The 13,173-nt window shown below is 37.3% G+C and overlaps 4 protein-coding genes across 6 annotated transcripts; 2 read left to right on the top strand and 2 right to left on the bottom strand.

The window, feature by feature from the left end:
- Nucleotides 1-2,474: 2,474 nt before the first annotated feature.
- Nucleotides 2,475-3,193, top strand: LOC117618807 (protein RESPONSE TO LOW SULFUR 2-like). Its single transcript, XM_034348541.1, has one exon. The coding sequence runs from the start codon at nt 2,586-2,588 to the stop codon at nt 2,910-2,912; it is 327 nt and encodes a 108-aa protein (XP_034204432.1). The 5' UTR covers nt 2,475-2,585; the 3' UTR covers nt 2,913-3,193.
- A 1,509-nt stretch (nt 3,194-4,702) lies between these two features.
- LOC117620100 (chloroplastic import inner membrane translocase subunit HP30-2) lies at nt 4,703-7,791 on the bottom strand. The gene is made up of 6 exons (XM_034350205.1): nt 7,351-7,791; nt 6,496-6,611; nt 5,633-5,759; nt 5,203-5,351; nt 5,041-5,103; nt 4,703-4,957 (listed from the first exon to the last, which is right to left on the bottom strand). The coding sequence occupies exons 1-6, from the start codon at nt 7,636-7,638 to the stop codon at nt 4,918-4,920; spliced, it is 783 nt and encodes a 260-aa protein (XP_034206096.1). The 5' UTR covers nt 7,639-7,791; the 3' UTR covers nt 4,703-4,917.
- Nucleotides 7,792-8,404: 613 nt separating this feature from the next.
- Nucleotides 8,405-11,313, top strand: LOC117619873 (DNA-binding protein BIN4). 3 transcript variants are annotated; one of them, XM_034349929.1, is made up of 12 exons: nt 8,405-8,493; nt 8,579-8,647; nt 8,855-8,992; nt 9,170-9,449; nt 9,533-9,594; nt 9,678-9,728; nt 9,923-10,040; nt 10,180-10,226; nt 10,384-10,410; nt 10,510-10,585; nt 10,683-10,825; nt 10,909-11,313. In XM_034349929.1, exons 3-12 carry the CDS (start codon nt 8,945-8,947, stop codon nt 11,011-11,013), a joined length of 957 nt encoding a protein of 318 aa, XP_034205820.1. In that variant the 5' UTR covers nt 8,405-8,493; nt 8,579-8,647; nt 8,855-8,944; the 3' UTR covers nt 11,014-11,313. The 3 variants fall into 3 exon arrangements, with proteins under 3 accessions (XP_034205820.1, XP_034205819.1, XP_034205821.1); XM_034349928.1 differs by having other exon boundaries at nt 8,409-8,493; nt 8,583-8,647; XM_034349930.1 differs by having other exon boundaries at nt 8,476-8,493; nt 8,596-8,647.
- On the bottom strand, nt 11,307-12,947 carry LOC117618471 (pathogenesis-related thaumatin-like protein 3.5). Its single transcript, XM_034348027.1, has 4 exons — nt 12,779-12,947; nt 12,118-12,633; nt 11,718-11,982; nt 11,307-11,613 (listed from the first exon to the last, which is right to left on the bottom strand). The coding sequence occupies exons 1-4, from the start codon at nt 12,945-12,947 to the stop codon at nt 11,463-11,465; spliced, it is 1,101 nt and encodes a 366-aa protein (XP_034203918.1). The 3' UTR covers nt 11,307-11,462.
- Between the last annotated feature and the right edge of the window lie 226 nt (nt 12,948-13,173).

The raw sequence follows: 13,173 nt of genomic DNA, 5'->3' as shown, positions 1-13,173 counted from the left end.
GCAATATTTTGTCAAAATATCGGTGTAATATCGCTAAAATATCGAAAATATCGAAAATATCGATGTGAAGGAAAAAAAAAGTTTTTTTTAAAAAAAAAGGGGGAAAAGGGGAGAAAAAAGCACAAAGGGGATATGAACCCCTCCCATTTTACTCCTCTAACACCTTAAACACCATATCACTTATGTTTTTGTGATAATATGCTAAAATATTTATATTTATATGGATGGTATGTTAACAATTACATGCAAAACTATTTTGGGGATTTATCATTTGATAACTACTCTTCACAATACACTTATTCTACACATAGAGATGATGAAGATAGTGAAAAATTTGAACCTCGTAGGAACTCTATGTGGTACTAAGTCACTCATGTATCTTACCATACAATGTATAAAGTGTAAAATATTATAGTAAATCATTATATATAAATGATTACGGTGTATTTAATCTTTTTTCATTAATTATTACATATTTTTTACACTCATAGTGTTTGCCCGCTTGCTGTATAATCAACTTAAAATTAGTTAAATCCATCATGCAATGCATTTCCTTCTAATTTTTTTTGTGATAAACTCATAGATAATTGACTAAATAAACATTCTCCAAAGTTTCAATGAAAATTTCCAAGTTTTTCTTACAATTTCCGTGGTTTTTATTCAATTTTTATCGATATCGATAATATCCCGATATTTCCATCGAAATTTCCATATTTTTGGACTACCGATATTTCCGATATCATCGATATTTTAGACCTTGGTCATATCTAAATTAATTATTTAGAATCCCTCGATCCAAAGGGAGTCTAAAATAATTTAAGAAGAGAAACAAAAAAACACAAAATAGGGATGGTGATTATTGTGAAACATTTGTTTATTTAGATGGTTTGTATTTGCTAAAGTTGTTTAAGCTTAAGAAATTGGTTTTGCCAACGGAGTTTAGTTCAGTGGAAAAGGATTTTAGGCCATCTCCAGTTATAGGGCTATAAATTTAACCCTCCAAAATATTAATTTTTAAAAGAATAGTGTATGGCTAAATTTTCCCATTTCCAGCCATGCAGAGCTATATTTTAGAATCCTTCATATTTTATTATTTTGAGAAAAAACTATGGTACAACATTCATACATTCCACAGTTATGTATTGTTTAATTTAATTAAGCTACTATTTAGAGACAATATTCCATATATGACACGTATACGTTGATAACATTAAAAAAGGCTATGTTATATATAAAAAATATAAAAAAAATCCTAGCAGCTAGCTAACGTCATCGATGACATTAGCGCGCCTTTAACATTGGATATTGGATATGCATTTGCACAAGATGTTTCGTGTTTTTGCTCACATTTGATAATTTATCTTCTTGAAAAGCACATGCTTGGGGCTTACAAAAAAATTTGGCATAGGCCAAAGGTGGCCTACAATTGGCTTGGTTGAAAGGCTAAAGAGCCAAATGTGGCCCTCCAAATTTGGCCAAATTTCTTTTTAGCCCATGACAGGATATGAATTTTGCATTATTTTATGTCTATATTTGACTTATAGCCCATAATTAAAGATGACCTTAATTTGAAAAAAAATATCTCGTGTTCGAAACTCCATGAAAAAAAAAAAGAAAAAAAGTTATGGCTCTTGATGTACTTTATAATGTGTGACCCAGCCTTTAGGAGATTAGGACGGCGCACCCACTTGTGCGTCTTCTGCGACCTCGATAGGCCACGATCCTTTGTCCAATAATTACCCACTACAAGGATCCATTTCACATAGCATTGTTTTGTTTTGTTAGTTACCACCACACATCTTGTCGGGCATTTGCTTTCTCGATTTTATTGATTTGCCTTTTATTTACTCCTAGGTTAATTAAAGACCAACCCAAACAAGCTCAAAACTTTTCTTGATCGGGTCATTGGTCAATAACAATGCCATATGTGTGAAAACAACGAGAATTTGGTCACCTATATTGACATTAATCAACTGAATTTTTTAATTTTTTAATACAACGCGCAGCCTGCATTAGAACAGCAATTTATTTCTAGAAATGAAAAGTCGCCTCATCTCAATCTCCTAATTAATTACAGTGATGAAAGTTAAAAATATATATATAATTAAGAAAATGTTTTTGCTCACCATTTTAATTTAAGGTGTATTTTTAACATTCTTGTTAACATTTCACACGTATCTATCTATGGATATAACTATAGTTGACTATTTGTTTTGTATTTGTAGAACTATGGTTATGTCCATATATATGTTTTTAGTGTTAAGAATAATAGTGAGAATACATAATGAGTTAAAATAGCGAGAAAAATGCTTTCTCTAATTAAACTAGGCGCGACATGATTAGTTGGGTAATGACGATATGGAAGGAAGATGCCAAGTGAAAAACAATAAGGGAAAAAGAGTTGTCAAATACCAACGAACGAGTTAAATGACAGACGCAAGGGCGTAAGCAGAATCACAAATTCGAAAGCAAGGCAGATACATTGAACCTGGACACAGTTTTTGGCCTTTATAAACCCCACCACCAAACATACTCTGCAACAACACTTTGTTGTAAGCCTTCCAATTCCAAAGAAAGAAACAAAAATGGCGGTAACAAAGCAAGTGCCGGAGGTTGAAGAAGAGAAACTGCTGAGAAAGAGGAACGAGGAGCTGGAGATAGAGCTGAGAAAGAGCCAGGAGAGAGAGGAGCGCATGAAGGCTGAGCTGCAGAAGGCCCGCGAGAGGCTAAGAGTCGCCGAGGAGGCAGAGGAGCGGCTCTGCTCACAGCTCGGTGAGCTCGAAGCGGAGGCCGTCGATCAGGCTCGTACAGATCACGCTCGGATTCTGGCCCTCATGAACCAGCTCTCTCAGGCCCAACGCCTTCTCCAGGCTTCATCCGTTGCGCAGCCTTTGGGACTCGCTTCCAAATGACAACGTACAATAAGCTCAGTTACTAACCGTTTCGTCTTCTTTGATTTTTTTCTTTCTTTTTTTATTGGTCGAACAAAAAAAAATTGGAATTTGGTTGTTATTATTGTTGTTGTATTTTTGAGTTGGGATTGGTCCGTTGTAGTTGTTGGTTGTAATTGTGTGTTGTGTAGAAAGTAATTTGATGATGTGAATCATTTGATTTTGATCCATCTTCTCTTTCAAGAAAATAAAACAAATATATAGAAGAAGAAATATAAAGTCTGTTACTTTGATCTGATTAATTTCTCTGAGCAACAAGGTTGCATCTTTGTTCTGTTCCACTCCCTCTCCGATACTTGAAAGTCTGTTGTTGTTTCTGGGGTTTGTAATTTCCGTCCGGCCACCAAAACGAAGAAGATGAAAAAGTTGTAATCTTGGAGGAGGTGGATGTCAATTTGTCAAAATGAATGCATAAGCAAAATAGTGTCTGGTCTGGATTAGTGAATAATTAATTTGAATGAAGATTGAAATGCAATCATGGTGTGAATGCTGAAAAGTTGTTTTGTGGACAAGTTGTGACTTTTGCTCCACCCAACGAATAAGTGGAAGAAAGGTCCATTTGTATTAAGGGATTTTTTACTGGAATTGGTGATTAATTATTTTATTCCAAATAATTATCTTCCGCCAGGGAACAGGTTGGTTGGTTATAACTTGTACGCAACATGTTTGAATTGAAAAAATTGTCATTTCAAAGTTTTCTGAGCGTGTTGATTTTAGGCAGATTATGTAGCCCGCATTACTTACTGTAATTCATCTGTTTCATTTTCCGAGCTCTCTCTCTCTCTCTCTCTATGCTCCCTCTTGCTCAGGATATGAAGTGAGTCTTTTTTTAACAGTAGAGTACAATCTTACGTAATTCTTGCCAAACTCACGAGTTTAATTTGACATTTAAAATAAATAAAAAAAGTGATGTGATTGTGAGTGGACTCCTGGAGAAAGAAAATGGCAACTGAAGAATGCAGTATCAAATCCATTGCTTTTATCTCGAATATGAAGACTTGAAAACAAAAAGAAGAAAGAAAGGGTATAGACTATAGGTCCTTTGTCAAGGCGCTTGACAAATGAAAAAGCTTGACAAATAAAAAAGCAATCTATAGAGACGTGACGTGCTCTCACAATTCACAGCAAACGGGTCTTGCATTATTGTCGAGATCAAACGGTACGGGAAATGGCACGGTGACACCATCGCATAGCATAGCGTTAATAAGTTGTTATAATATGGATGAATGGACGGTCCACACAATTAATTAATTATTATGAACTTATGATATAGTATTAATGAATAAATACACGTTATAATATGGATAAATTTCAATTCAAATTATAAAACAACGCGGAGGTGTCACGTTAATTTCCAACTTCGTACTATTCGCAAAGGCAGGCCACAGGACAAGGGCAACGTGAAACGTGAAGGTGAAGCTACACTGCAATCACATCACATCACATCACATTTGCAAGATTACAAAGAAGAATGGTTGCCATGTGAAGCTACATCTGTCCAAAAGTCTATGTGTAATGCTCTGCTGTATCTGCATACTACTTATAACACATGTAATGTAAGGTCCGCTCGCATCATGCATCCAAGATATCGAGTACGGGTATTCTCGTGCACACGATACAAATCTGGCAATTGATCACTGGGTTGCCTTTCTGGAACAAACAAATCCCCACACTTGAATTTACTTTTATGAATTGTTACTTGTGCAATCATGTTGGCATGCTTCAAGGAGAGTTCCTATAGATCTTCAGGATTGCAAATAAATGAATTTCCATAAATACCAAAATCATGCCATCATTATTTTATCTAGCAAATTGTAGCGGTTGAATATTAAGAACACAGTTGACTGAAAAATGACATTATCTCAACTGAAAATGAGTCTACTGAGGTTTTAACTGGAGAAAGAAGGGGTTCTTCAGGGTTCTTCAGGAAGGCCAAGCAGACTAAATCGACAATAGGCAGTTCACTTCAACTACTAAATCCTCGCCTCTCTTTTAGCTCAGGGTCCCTGAAACCAAAAATTAATCATAAGTGAGATAAACTCAGAAGTTCAAGGAGGCAATATAACTATTTATGGAGCAGGAGTAAGACCTCTGAATGTGATCAAGAATGAGAAGCCTTGGTCCAGGAGGGATTTTCACGTCTCTCAGTGCACTGAAATGCATCATAAATGGAAGGAAGGCCATCAAAACATATACAAAGTGACTTTACGAGAGTATGGGGGTGAAAGAATTTGAAAAGCCTGTTACTTGCCTGTCGTTGAGCAGAGGCAAAGTGTTGTCTGATAATAACCCTTTCTTGAAATTCTTCTCATAATTCTGGAGGCCAAGGTTACTCAACATGCTCCTTGTTTTAGAGTAGTAAATATCTTCAGTTGGTGGTTGAGAAAATTTTTGCCCCAACTGCATCAACCATGTGAAAGTGTTGTCAGCGCAAATAAGTAACCAGCACCAAATCAGTGACTCAGAGTACTAGCACGAGACCCCATATAGATTCATTTATAGTTAGGTGTTTATGAAAAAAGTTAGTTCCAAATCTTCAGCTGTCTCCTTGTCTTAAAAAGGACTTGTTCGCTTTGATGTCTCCTCAAAGCTTGCAATGCAATCATGTACTGCTAGGGACTAGAAAAATGAACACACTTTACCTACTATCAAAATGATAATTAGATCTTGTTCAGGCTCACCTTGAAAAGTCCACCTTGAACTAGTGCGAAGAAAAGTCCGGAAGTGGCTGCATTTGCTGCTTGATTGGGGCCGCCCATGCCACTCACCAGTGAAAACAGGGCTCCCGAACCAAAAGCAGCCACCATGCTGCAGTACATGGGAATAACAATAAGGTTGTGGTAAAACCAAAAAAACACGCTTATCAATATTAAAAATAAATGAAATCTATACTACTTGCGCATTGCAGGTATGATATTATGAAGAACAATTTGATATATGATCTACCTATAGATACAGAAAGACACATTTCTATGTAAAAGAAAAATGCGGGGGGAGGGTGGGACATACACAAATAGATGGAAGATTTCCCTGAGAACATATAAAAGCAGGAAGAAAAGAAAGAGATCCAGATCTAACGCTCATAGAATGAACCAAATAGCAAAATGGCTCTGGGACCAAAAAAAGAAAAGAAAAGCATATTCAGTTTCAGGGAATACCTCAGAAATTCTGCCTTAGAACTATGATCTCTATGAAACACAGAGAGCCAATAAGTTTCCCTTTTCCATAAGTGGACCAAAGGAACAAATTCACAAAAGTCTGTTTCTTACTCCTCAAATGATCTATACACAGACATAAAGGCATCGAGGCGATGTCTAAAAGGTGATAGGATAAATTTCAAAAGAAGGGTTAACCTAAAATTGTTTCACAACTTATATAATTTTAGGTGAATCTCAGAAGATTGAACATGAAGAAATTGTGCTAATTTCTACCTAGAATGATTCACTGAAGCAATTAAAATTAATAGCCAGACTCAGTTCAACCATAACACTAATTAATTGTGATTGGGATATCATAAGCAATACGGAGGAAAGAATAGGCTCACCTAGATTGAACATCCTCCTTGCCTCTCAATCTTTTCATGACACAGGATATGCCGGCATTGACACCAGTCATAACAGCAAAGTTGCGAGCTTGTATCAAGGGACCCCCAGCAAGGGCCTACAATCAAAGTGAACATTGCATATATCAACAGAACTGCTCCACCAAGTAACCACGACAACTAATTCAAACACTACCCATGTTTCAAATTAATCTGAGATCATAGTGAGGGAACATGTTTTCTGTTTAATTAGGTTACAATTAAAGCATGGGATAGGTTTCCTTAACTACAAACTTTAGAGTTCATAATAACATAAATGACGAAATGAAAAAACTGTGCCCCTTCAACAAATCCTTAAAACACAAGAACTCTTCAAAGCTTAAACAACACAAGAAATTAAAACTAAAAAATGTGAAAAGTAATCAAATTGGAGTTTAAAGTCAACAAGAGGAGGGAAAAGTTCTAAACTTTGAGCTGACTAATTGCATCATTTTTTCCTTACTAATTGCATACTTCGATCCTATCTGAAAACCACATATTTGAAGCATTATAGGTTTCAACCAAGCCAAGATTTTCCAGCACTGAAAGTAATCACGGTAAGCAACGTCAAAGGACAAAAGAACAATTTATTCCCGTGAAATAAACTTTGCCCATGTTTGATTACAGAAAATTGATAGAAACAAGAATGAAATATTGGGATTATAATGTAATCCAAATGCCAAATGGGGTTGAAGGGGTTATGATAAAGGTTCAACTTTTCTCCAAAATTTCACTATAGAAATCCAATCCAATCCAATCCAATCATAGGTAATTTGTAATACAGACGAAAAAGAAAAAACTATAATATGAGAGGGAGACCTGAGCTTGCTTGAAAGAGGCCATGGCTTGAGGGTTGAGGCCGGCCTGAGGAGGAGGGGTGGGAAGAGAGGAAGAAACGTCGTTGGTGAGAGTACCCATGAAGGCACCGATGGCAGCGCCCTGTGCGCCGCTTGTGAGTGTGACGACGGCTGCCTCCACAGGCAAAGACTGCTTGGCCAACCAACCCTTGAACCCACTCTCTAGCTCCTTGAACCGAGCCTGCAACTGCTCTATCGGGTTTTGGTTCTGCTGAGATATCACCATAACTCCCTGTTTCCCTTGCTGCATTTCTTTTCACTTCCCAATTCAATTTGCTTCTTCCTCTTCTTCTCTTCTGTTCTCTAGCACTATTTGGAGCGCGTACTACTAGGGTGTGTGAGTCTAATGGATAACGAGGTTTCTTTCTTCTCTTCCCTCTTTGTATTTTATTCAACCTCCTAAGATTCTAAATTTGACCTATTTGATAAACATATTTTTATAATTTACAAATTCAGCAACAATATATTATACTCGCAATTTTAATTAAAATAATAATCTAAAATTTTACCCATGACATTTTATGGAAGCAAATCAATCCATAATTATATCATAAAGTACCTAGAAGAAGCTAAATTGGATATATATATTTTGCATATGGATATGAACATCATTACATCATTTTGTATTTGTGGTTGAATGATCATCATTTTTTTTCTTCAAGTTTTTTGTTTTCTTTTGATATAAACTATATTCTACTTGAATCTACAGAAAGGAGAATTCAAACTCGGTGCAAAATAAGGAGCACATCCGCTCTAATAAACTTGACTAAGTCCATGTATGCATCAATTTTCTCTAGTTGAGAGATGAATTTTGTTGCAAATATTTATTATTTTTCCCTTTTTTTAATTTTTTAATTGTTTTGTTTTTGGTTTTAGGTAGGAAGGCTCAAGGCCCAAAACACACAAAATTAACAGAATATGACCCTTATGCGGTGCAACGGCAGCCCAGGTTGAGGCCCAATAATTTTGTGCGTGTCATAAGCAGGACCGAAAACAAAGGGGAGATATTATAGCAGGCAGCGGCACACACAATTCCGCAGCGGAACAGTGTGGGTTCGCAATAAACATCAGCCGATCGAAGAAAAAAAAATATTTATTTAGTTTTGTAAGTCCCGCGCTTTTCTTTTGTTTGGCAGTACGGTGGTTAATTATCATATTTGGCGCAAATCACACTCAGTTTAATTTCATAGTCAGGCACTTGTTGTAGGAGGCTAGCAGCCGTCCAATTCGTTCTTGCGCAGTCGACCTCTCATATTCTGGTACCTTCTTCGTTATACTTGACAGAAACTTGTATTTTGGTTGAGTGTGAAATGTTCGATATCAGATCCGCAATTCTAGTTTCTGCTTTAAGTCTCTCTCTGATTTGTGGGTTTGGCATTTTTACAAACATCTTAAGAGCATGGCTGCTGATTCTTTCTTCTGTATGATAATCATTTGAAATGCATTAAAATTTGTCATGCGAGAAGGGGTAAGACGAGGAATGACGTATTTGGTCGACCCAGACTCGGTCTTGCAATCAAATTAAGTAATATATTACTTTCGAGCAGCCAGCAGGAATGAGCACCTCGAGGGAGGAGTCTCCAGATTGGCTGCGCTCTTTCCAGGTAGTTTGAAGAAGAATCATTTCATTTATCTTTTGCTGGGCTATATATTCCATGGTCTGATCTGATGGTTAGGTCTTGATGCATTTCAATGGTTAAAATTACTTTGCAGCCTTGTGTTTTCCTTCAACTTTGTTTATTTATTCTGGATGCTTAGTGTAAGGTTTTCTTTGTTTTCAGGTACCACCCACTCATTCAACGGTGTCATTATCGTCAGATTCCGAGTCTTCACTGAATGGTGTTCCTTCAGGGGAGGATCAATCTGATTGCCACGTATTGTCTCCACCTAAATCTTCTAAAATTCCCGATGAAGATGAGAGTTTAGATAAAACTCTTACGAAATCTGTTGCAGAGTCTCCATCAAAAAAGAGATTAAAAAGCAACTCTCCGAAACAAGGGAAAAACGTAGAAGATCAAATATCCCTGAAAAAGAAGAAACTAGACAAACCCAAGGAAGAAGGTAACACGGAAGCTTTGGTTGAAAATTTTGGTTTCCCTGATCACGATGTTTAGAGACTTTTTTAAGAGAGAAATTTGGTTCAGGAAATTGTGGTGATGTGGAAGTTGCAGAGGAAGAAGCATCCGACAAGCCTGTTGAGCCTCATGTAAGAGTAATCTATAGAAGCAAGGATGATTGCCTATATAATCTTTTCCATAATGAGTTGCTTTGGTTATATGTAATTTGCAGGTATCCTCGAAGTTGCCTTTGGTGCTCTCTGAAAAAGTCCAACGTTCAAAGGTACAACAACAAATTGCTTGGTTGTAGCTTGTATCTATAGTTATCAATATCTTTTTCTTAACAGAAGAAAAAAATTAAGTTGAAAAGATATTGTTCAATAGCTTGGTGTTCTAACTGACCAGTTCTTTTCCCTTGAAAAAAGAATGGGGGGAGGAGAAACCTGTGATTAAATAAATGATTTGCTTTTTGTGCAGGCACTTGTTGAGTGTGAAGGAAATTCAATAGATTTGAGCGGTGATATGGGTGCTGTAGGACGGGTAATAATTTCAGATTCTAAATCTGCAAATCGGGAAATGTACCTTGATTTGAAAGGCATGTCTTGTTCATATCTCTTTATCATATAGACAAATGTGCTGGTTGTTTAGCTTTGCCAGTACAACTTATTGTGCTGCATGTTTCCGTATTAGCTGCCTACATCTGATTGGTTTGCTTTTTTCGTTTAACATTACAGGTACCGTATACAAAACAACAATAGTTCCTTCCAGGACATTTTGTGTTGTAAGTTATATGTCTCCATTTACAATTTTAACATCGGGGATCATGTCCTTAATTATGTAATTACTTTGTAGGAATCAGATATCTTCTCCTCTATTACTAATGAAATTACATTTTAAATAATAAGGATTCGACATGACACAAATTTTTTCTTGTCCAGGTTAGCTTTGGTCAGTCAGAGGCAAAGGTTAGTTAATCATTTAGTTAGATTAGCTGAAAAAATGCAGGATTTTATGAAGAAAAAAAAAATGTTAACTAAACTTTGAATTGTATATTCTTTGAGCAGATTGAAGCTATCATGAATGACTTTATTCAGCTGAAACCACAATCAAATGTTTATGAAGCTGAAACAATGGTTGAAGGTTAGAGAATTTTCCAAGGGGATTTTGTTGTGATGGCAGTTTCTTTATTTTTGTTTTGTATGTTTCTTAAAAACAACTCGTCATTTTGAATGTATAGGAACCCTAGATGGTTTCTCATTTGATTCAGAAGATGAAACTGACAAACTTCCTAAAGCCATTCCGCATCAAACTAATCAAAACGAGGAGGATGTTGAAGAACAAACTAAGGGGAAAACCAAGGGGAAAGCTGAGAAAGCATTGGTACGTTTATGAACCTTAAATTTCCTTTACAATTTTTGTTGGGGTAAATTAATCTTCAGTGATTTTAAGTTTTTTGTCTACAGACCGTTGTAAGGAAGAGGGGTAAAACTGCTGGAGGGAAGCCACAGCCAACGAAGAAAGCAAGAAAGAAAACTCAAGTTTCCAAGAAAGCCAAGAGCAAAAAATGAGCCGTAAAAGTTTTGTTTATCATTTCTTGTTACTGCAACAAATCATAAATCAGTAACTAGATGTTAGTTCTCATATTGACGAAAGTAGAGTTGATTGAGGATTATTTAGTGACAGATTATTGTACAATGATGGCCATTGGTGGCCAATATTTTACATTATTGTGGATTGCCTACAATTAACTGAGCCAGGATCTTGATGATTATATCGTCATGAATCATAAACGTCATGCTTAGAATCATGTCGTTGAGCCTTGTTTTGTAACTCCTTTCATGTACTAAAGGCTTCGGATTCCTTTCATATTTCTAAAGTCAATTGATCCCCAACATTTCAATGCACTTTGGCGTGCCTGAATGAATTATCTAATACATTCTTAATTCCTCTTCGAAATAAAATTTCAAATTCTTTGTTTCTTCAAACCTTCTGTCCCCGTGTACTTAATTTCATACCTTCAAGAGAGTATGTAGAAGAAGATGAGAAGAAGGATTAGTGACGGAATCGGTAAGAGCATGTTTGAAGAAGAAACCATCTGCTGCACAACCTTTTCACTGCCAGGCACTTGATATCTTGGAGGAGCTAACGAATCATCTGGTTGACTCGTCCTGTATCAAAAATATATTTCATTGGACAGAAAAGAGTTTTATGGTGGCTTCATATAAAAATTAGAGTTGAATTTGTTTGAGCGATGAGGGGATGAAAAGTGTACCCGTTGCCGTTAGGGCAGAAAACAATGGCATATTCAAAGGCTTTGCATGTAAAAGTGCTTGTGCCATCATCAAAAGCATAACTGTATGCTCTTGGACAAGCCCGCTTGAAAATGGTTGAATAAAAGGAAGGCTGGCATGTTGTTGGGTTAGCAAACTGTCCACTGCAGCAGTATTGGTCCAAACCAAATGCCTCGCAGGCACTCTTGCACCCAACCACACTCCCTTCGTTTACACCTCCCACAACCTGAAGCTCTTTTGGGCAACCTGCAACAGTTTGTTTCGTTTCAATTTTAAAATTTTGAAGCATCTGGTGACCGACTTTGTTCAGCATATAACAAAATGTGTCCTGCAAATCGAAGACTTGTGTATGTTGGAGCATGATCAGATTCGAAGCCTTACCTATGTTGATATCTGAAGCACAGCCAGTAGCATTGCAGGCACCATACACGCCGCGTGGAGAAGCGATAAGGGGTAGATTGTAGCCGTCTACAATGCTGACATCGTAAAAATCTTTATCATTGCCATTGCCAAGGGTTATCTCAAAGAGTGAGGCAGGTGGAATGGCACCGTTGCCGTTACATTCCAGTCTTCCTCCACAGTCGCCTGTTTGACACGTGCCCGCTCCCAACTCATCAAATGTGCAACCTGTTCTTGCCCATATACGTCCCGACCATTCGGGAGTTGAAGGAATTCTGGCACTTTGGCCAGAGTCCAACCGGAATCCAGTTGTTGGGAGTTGAGGCCTGCCCGAACCAGCTAAAGTACCTGGCCAGATGGTATCCGGGCAGTTGTTTGTTATAGTGAATGTGCACGAACAGGATAAAGAGAAGAAAAGGGGAAAGAGGACGAAAAGGAAACAAGGGAAAGTTTGAGGTGTCATTGTGTAGGTGATAGGTTTGGCTTTTTTAGCCTTTCCTTTTTCAGGTGGAATGGATATATTTATGCAATTTGTTGAGAATAACGGGAAACGACCAATCTAAGCATATTTGTTGTATTTTGAAGAATCTGTGAGGGGAAGGGATTGTGTGCCGTGCGTGACAATACAAATCCAAGGGGTTACGTTGCTGTGATGAAATTCTCAGCCGCAAGATGACATATTTGGGTTTAGCATTTCTTCTTTTATCTTGGATGGCCTGCCTCCTGCCTCCTGCCTCCTGCCTCTTTAAGAAGCGATTCCTTTCTTTTGCAATTGCATGGCACACGACGGATTTATTAGTAGTAGTACACATTACACAATGGAAGCTAAATGCTCTCCTCTCCTCTCTCTCTCTCTCTCTCTCTCTCTCTCTCTCTCTCTCTCTCTCTCTCCCCAGAAGAAACTTAAAACAATATCCTTTAAAGATGTACAGGGAGACGTTGCAGAGAGGCAGAATCAGTGAGGTTAACGTAACCTAAAACATGAGCGTGGCGTCGTAGGTATCACCGCACAATAGCATTTGCTAAAGAGTAAATGCT

Source organism: Prunus dulcis, chromosome 2 (genome assembly GCF_902201215.1).
Source record: "Prunus dulcis chromosome 2, ALMONDv2, whole genome shotgun sequence".
Classification (NCBI taxonomy): Eukaryota; Viridiplantae; Streptophyta; class Magnoliopsida; order Rosales; family Rosaceae; genus Prunus; species Prunus dulcis.
The sequence above is the reverse complement of the archived record's forward strand: the minus strand, read 5'-3'. Positions and strand labels throughout refer to the sequence as shown.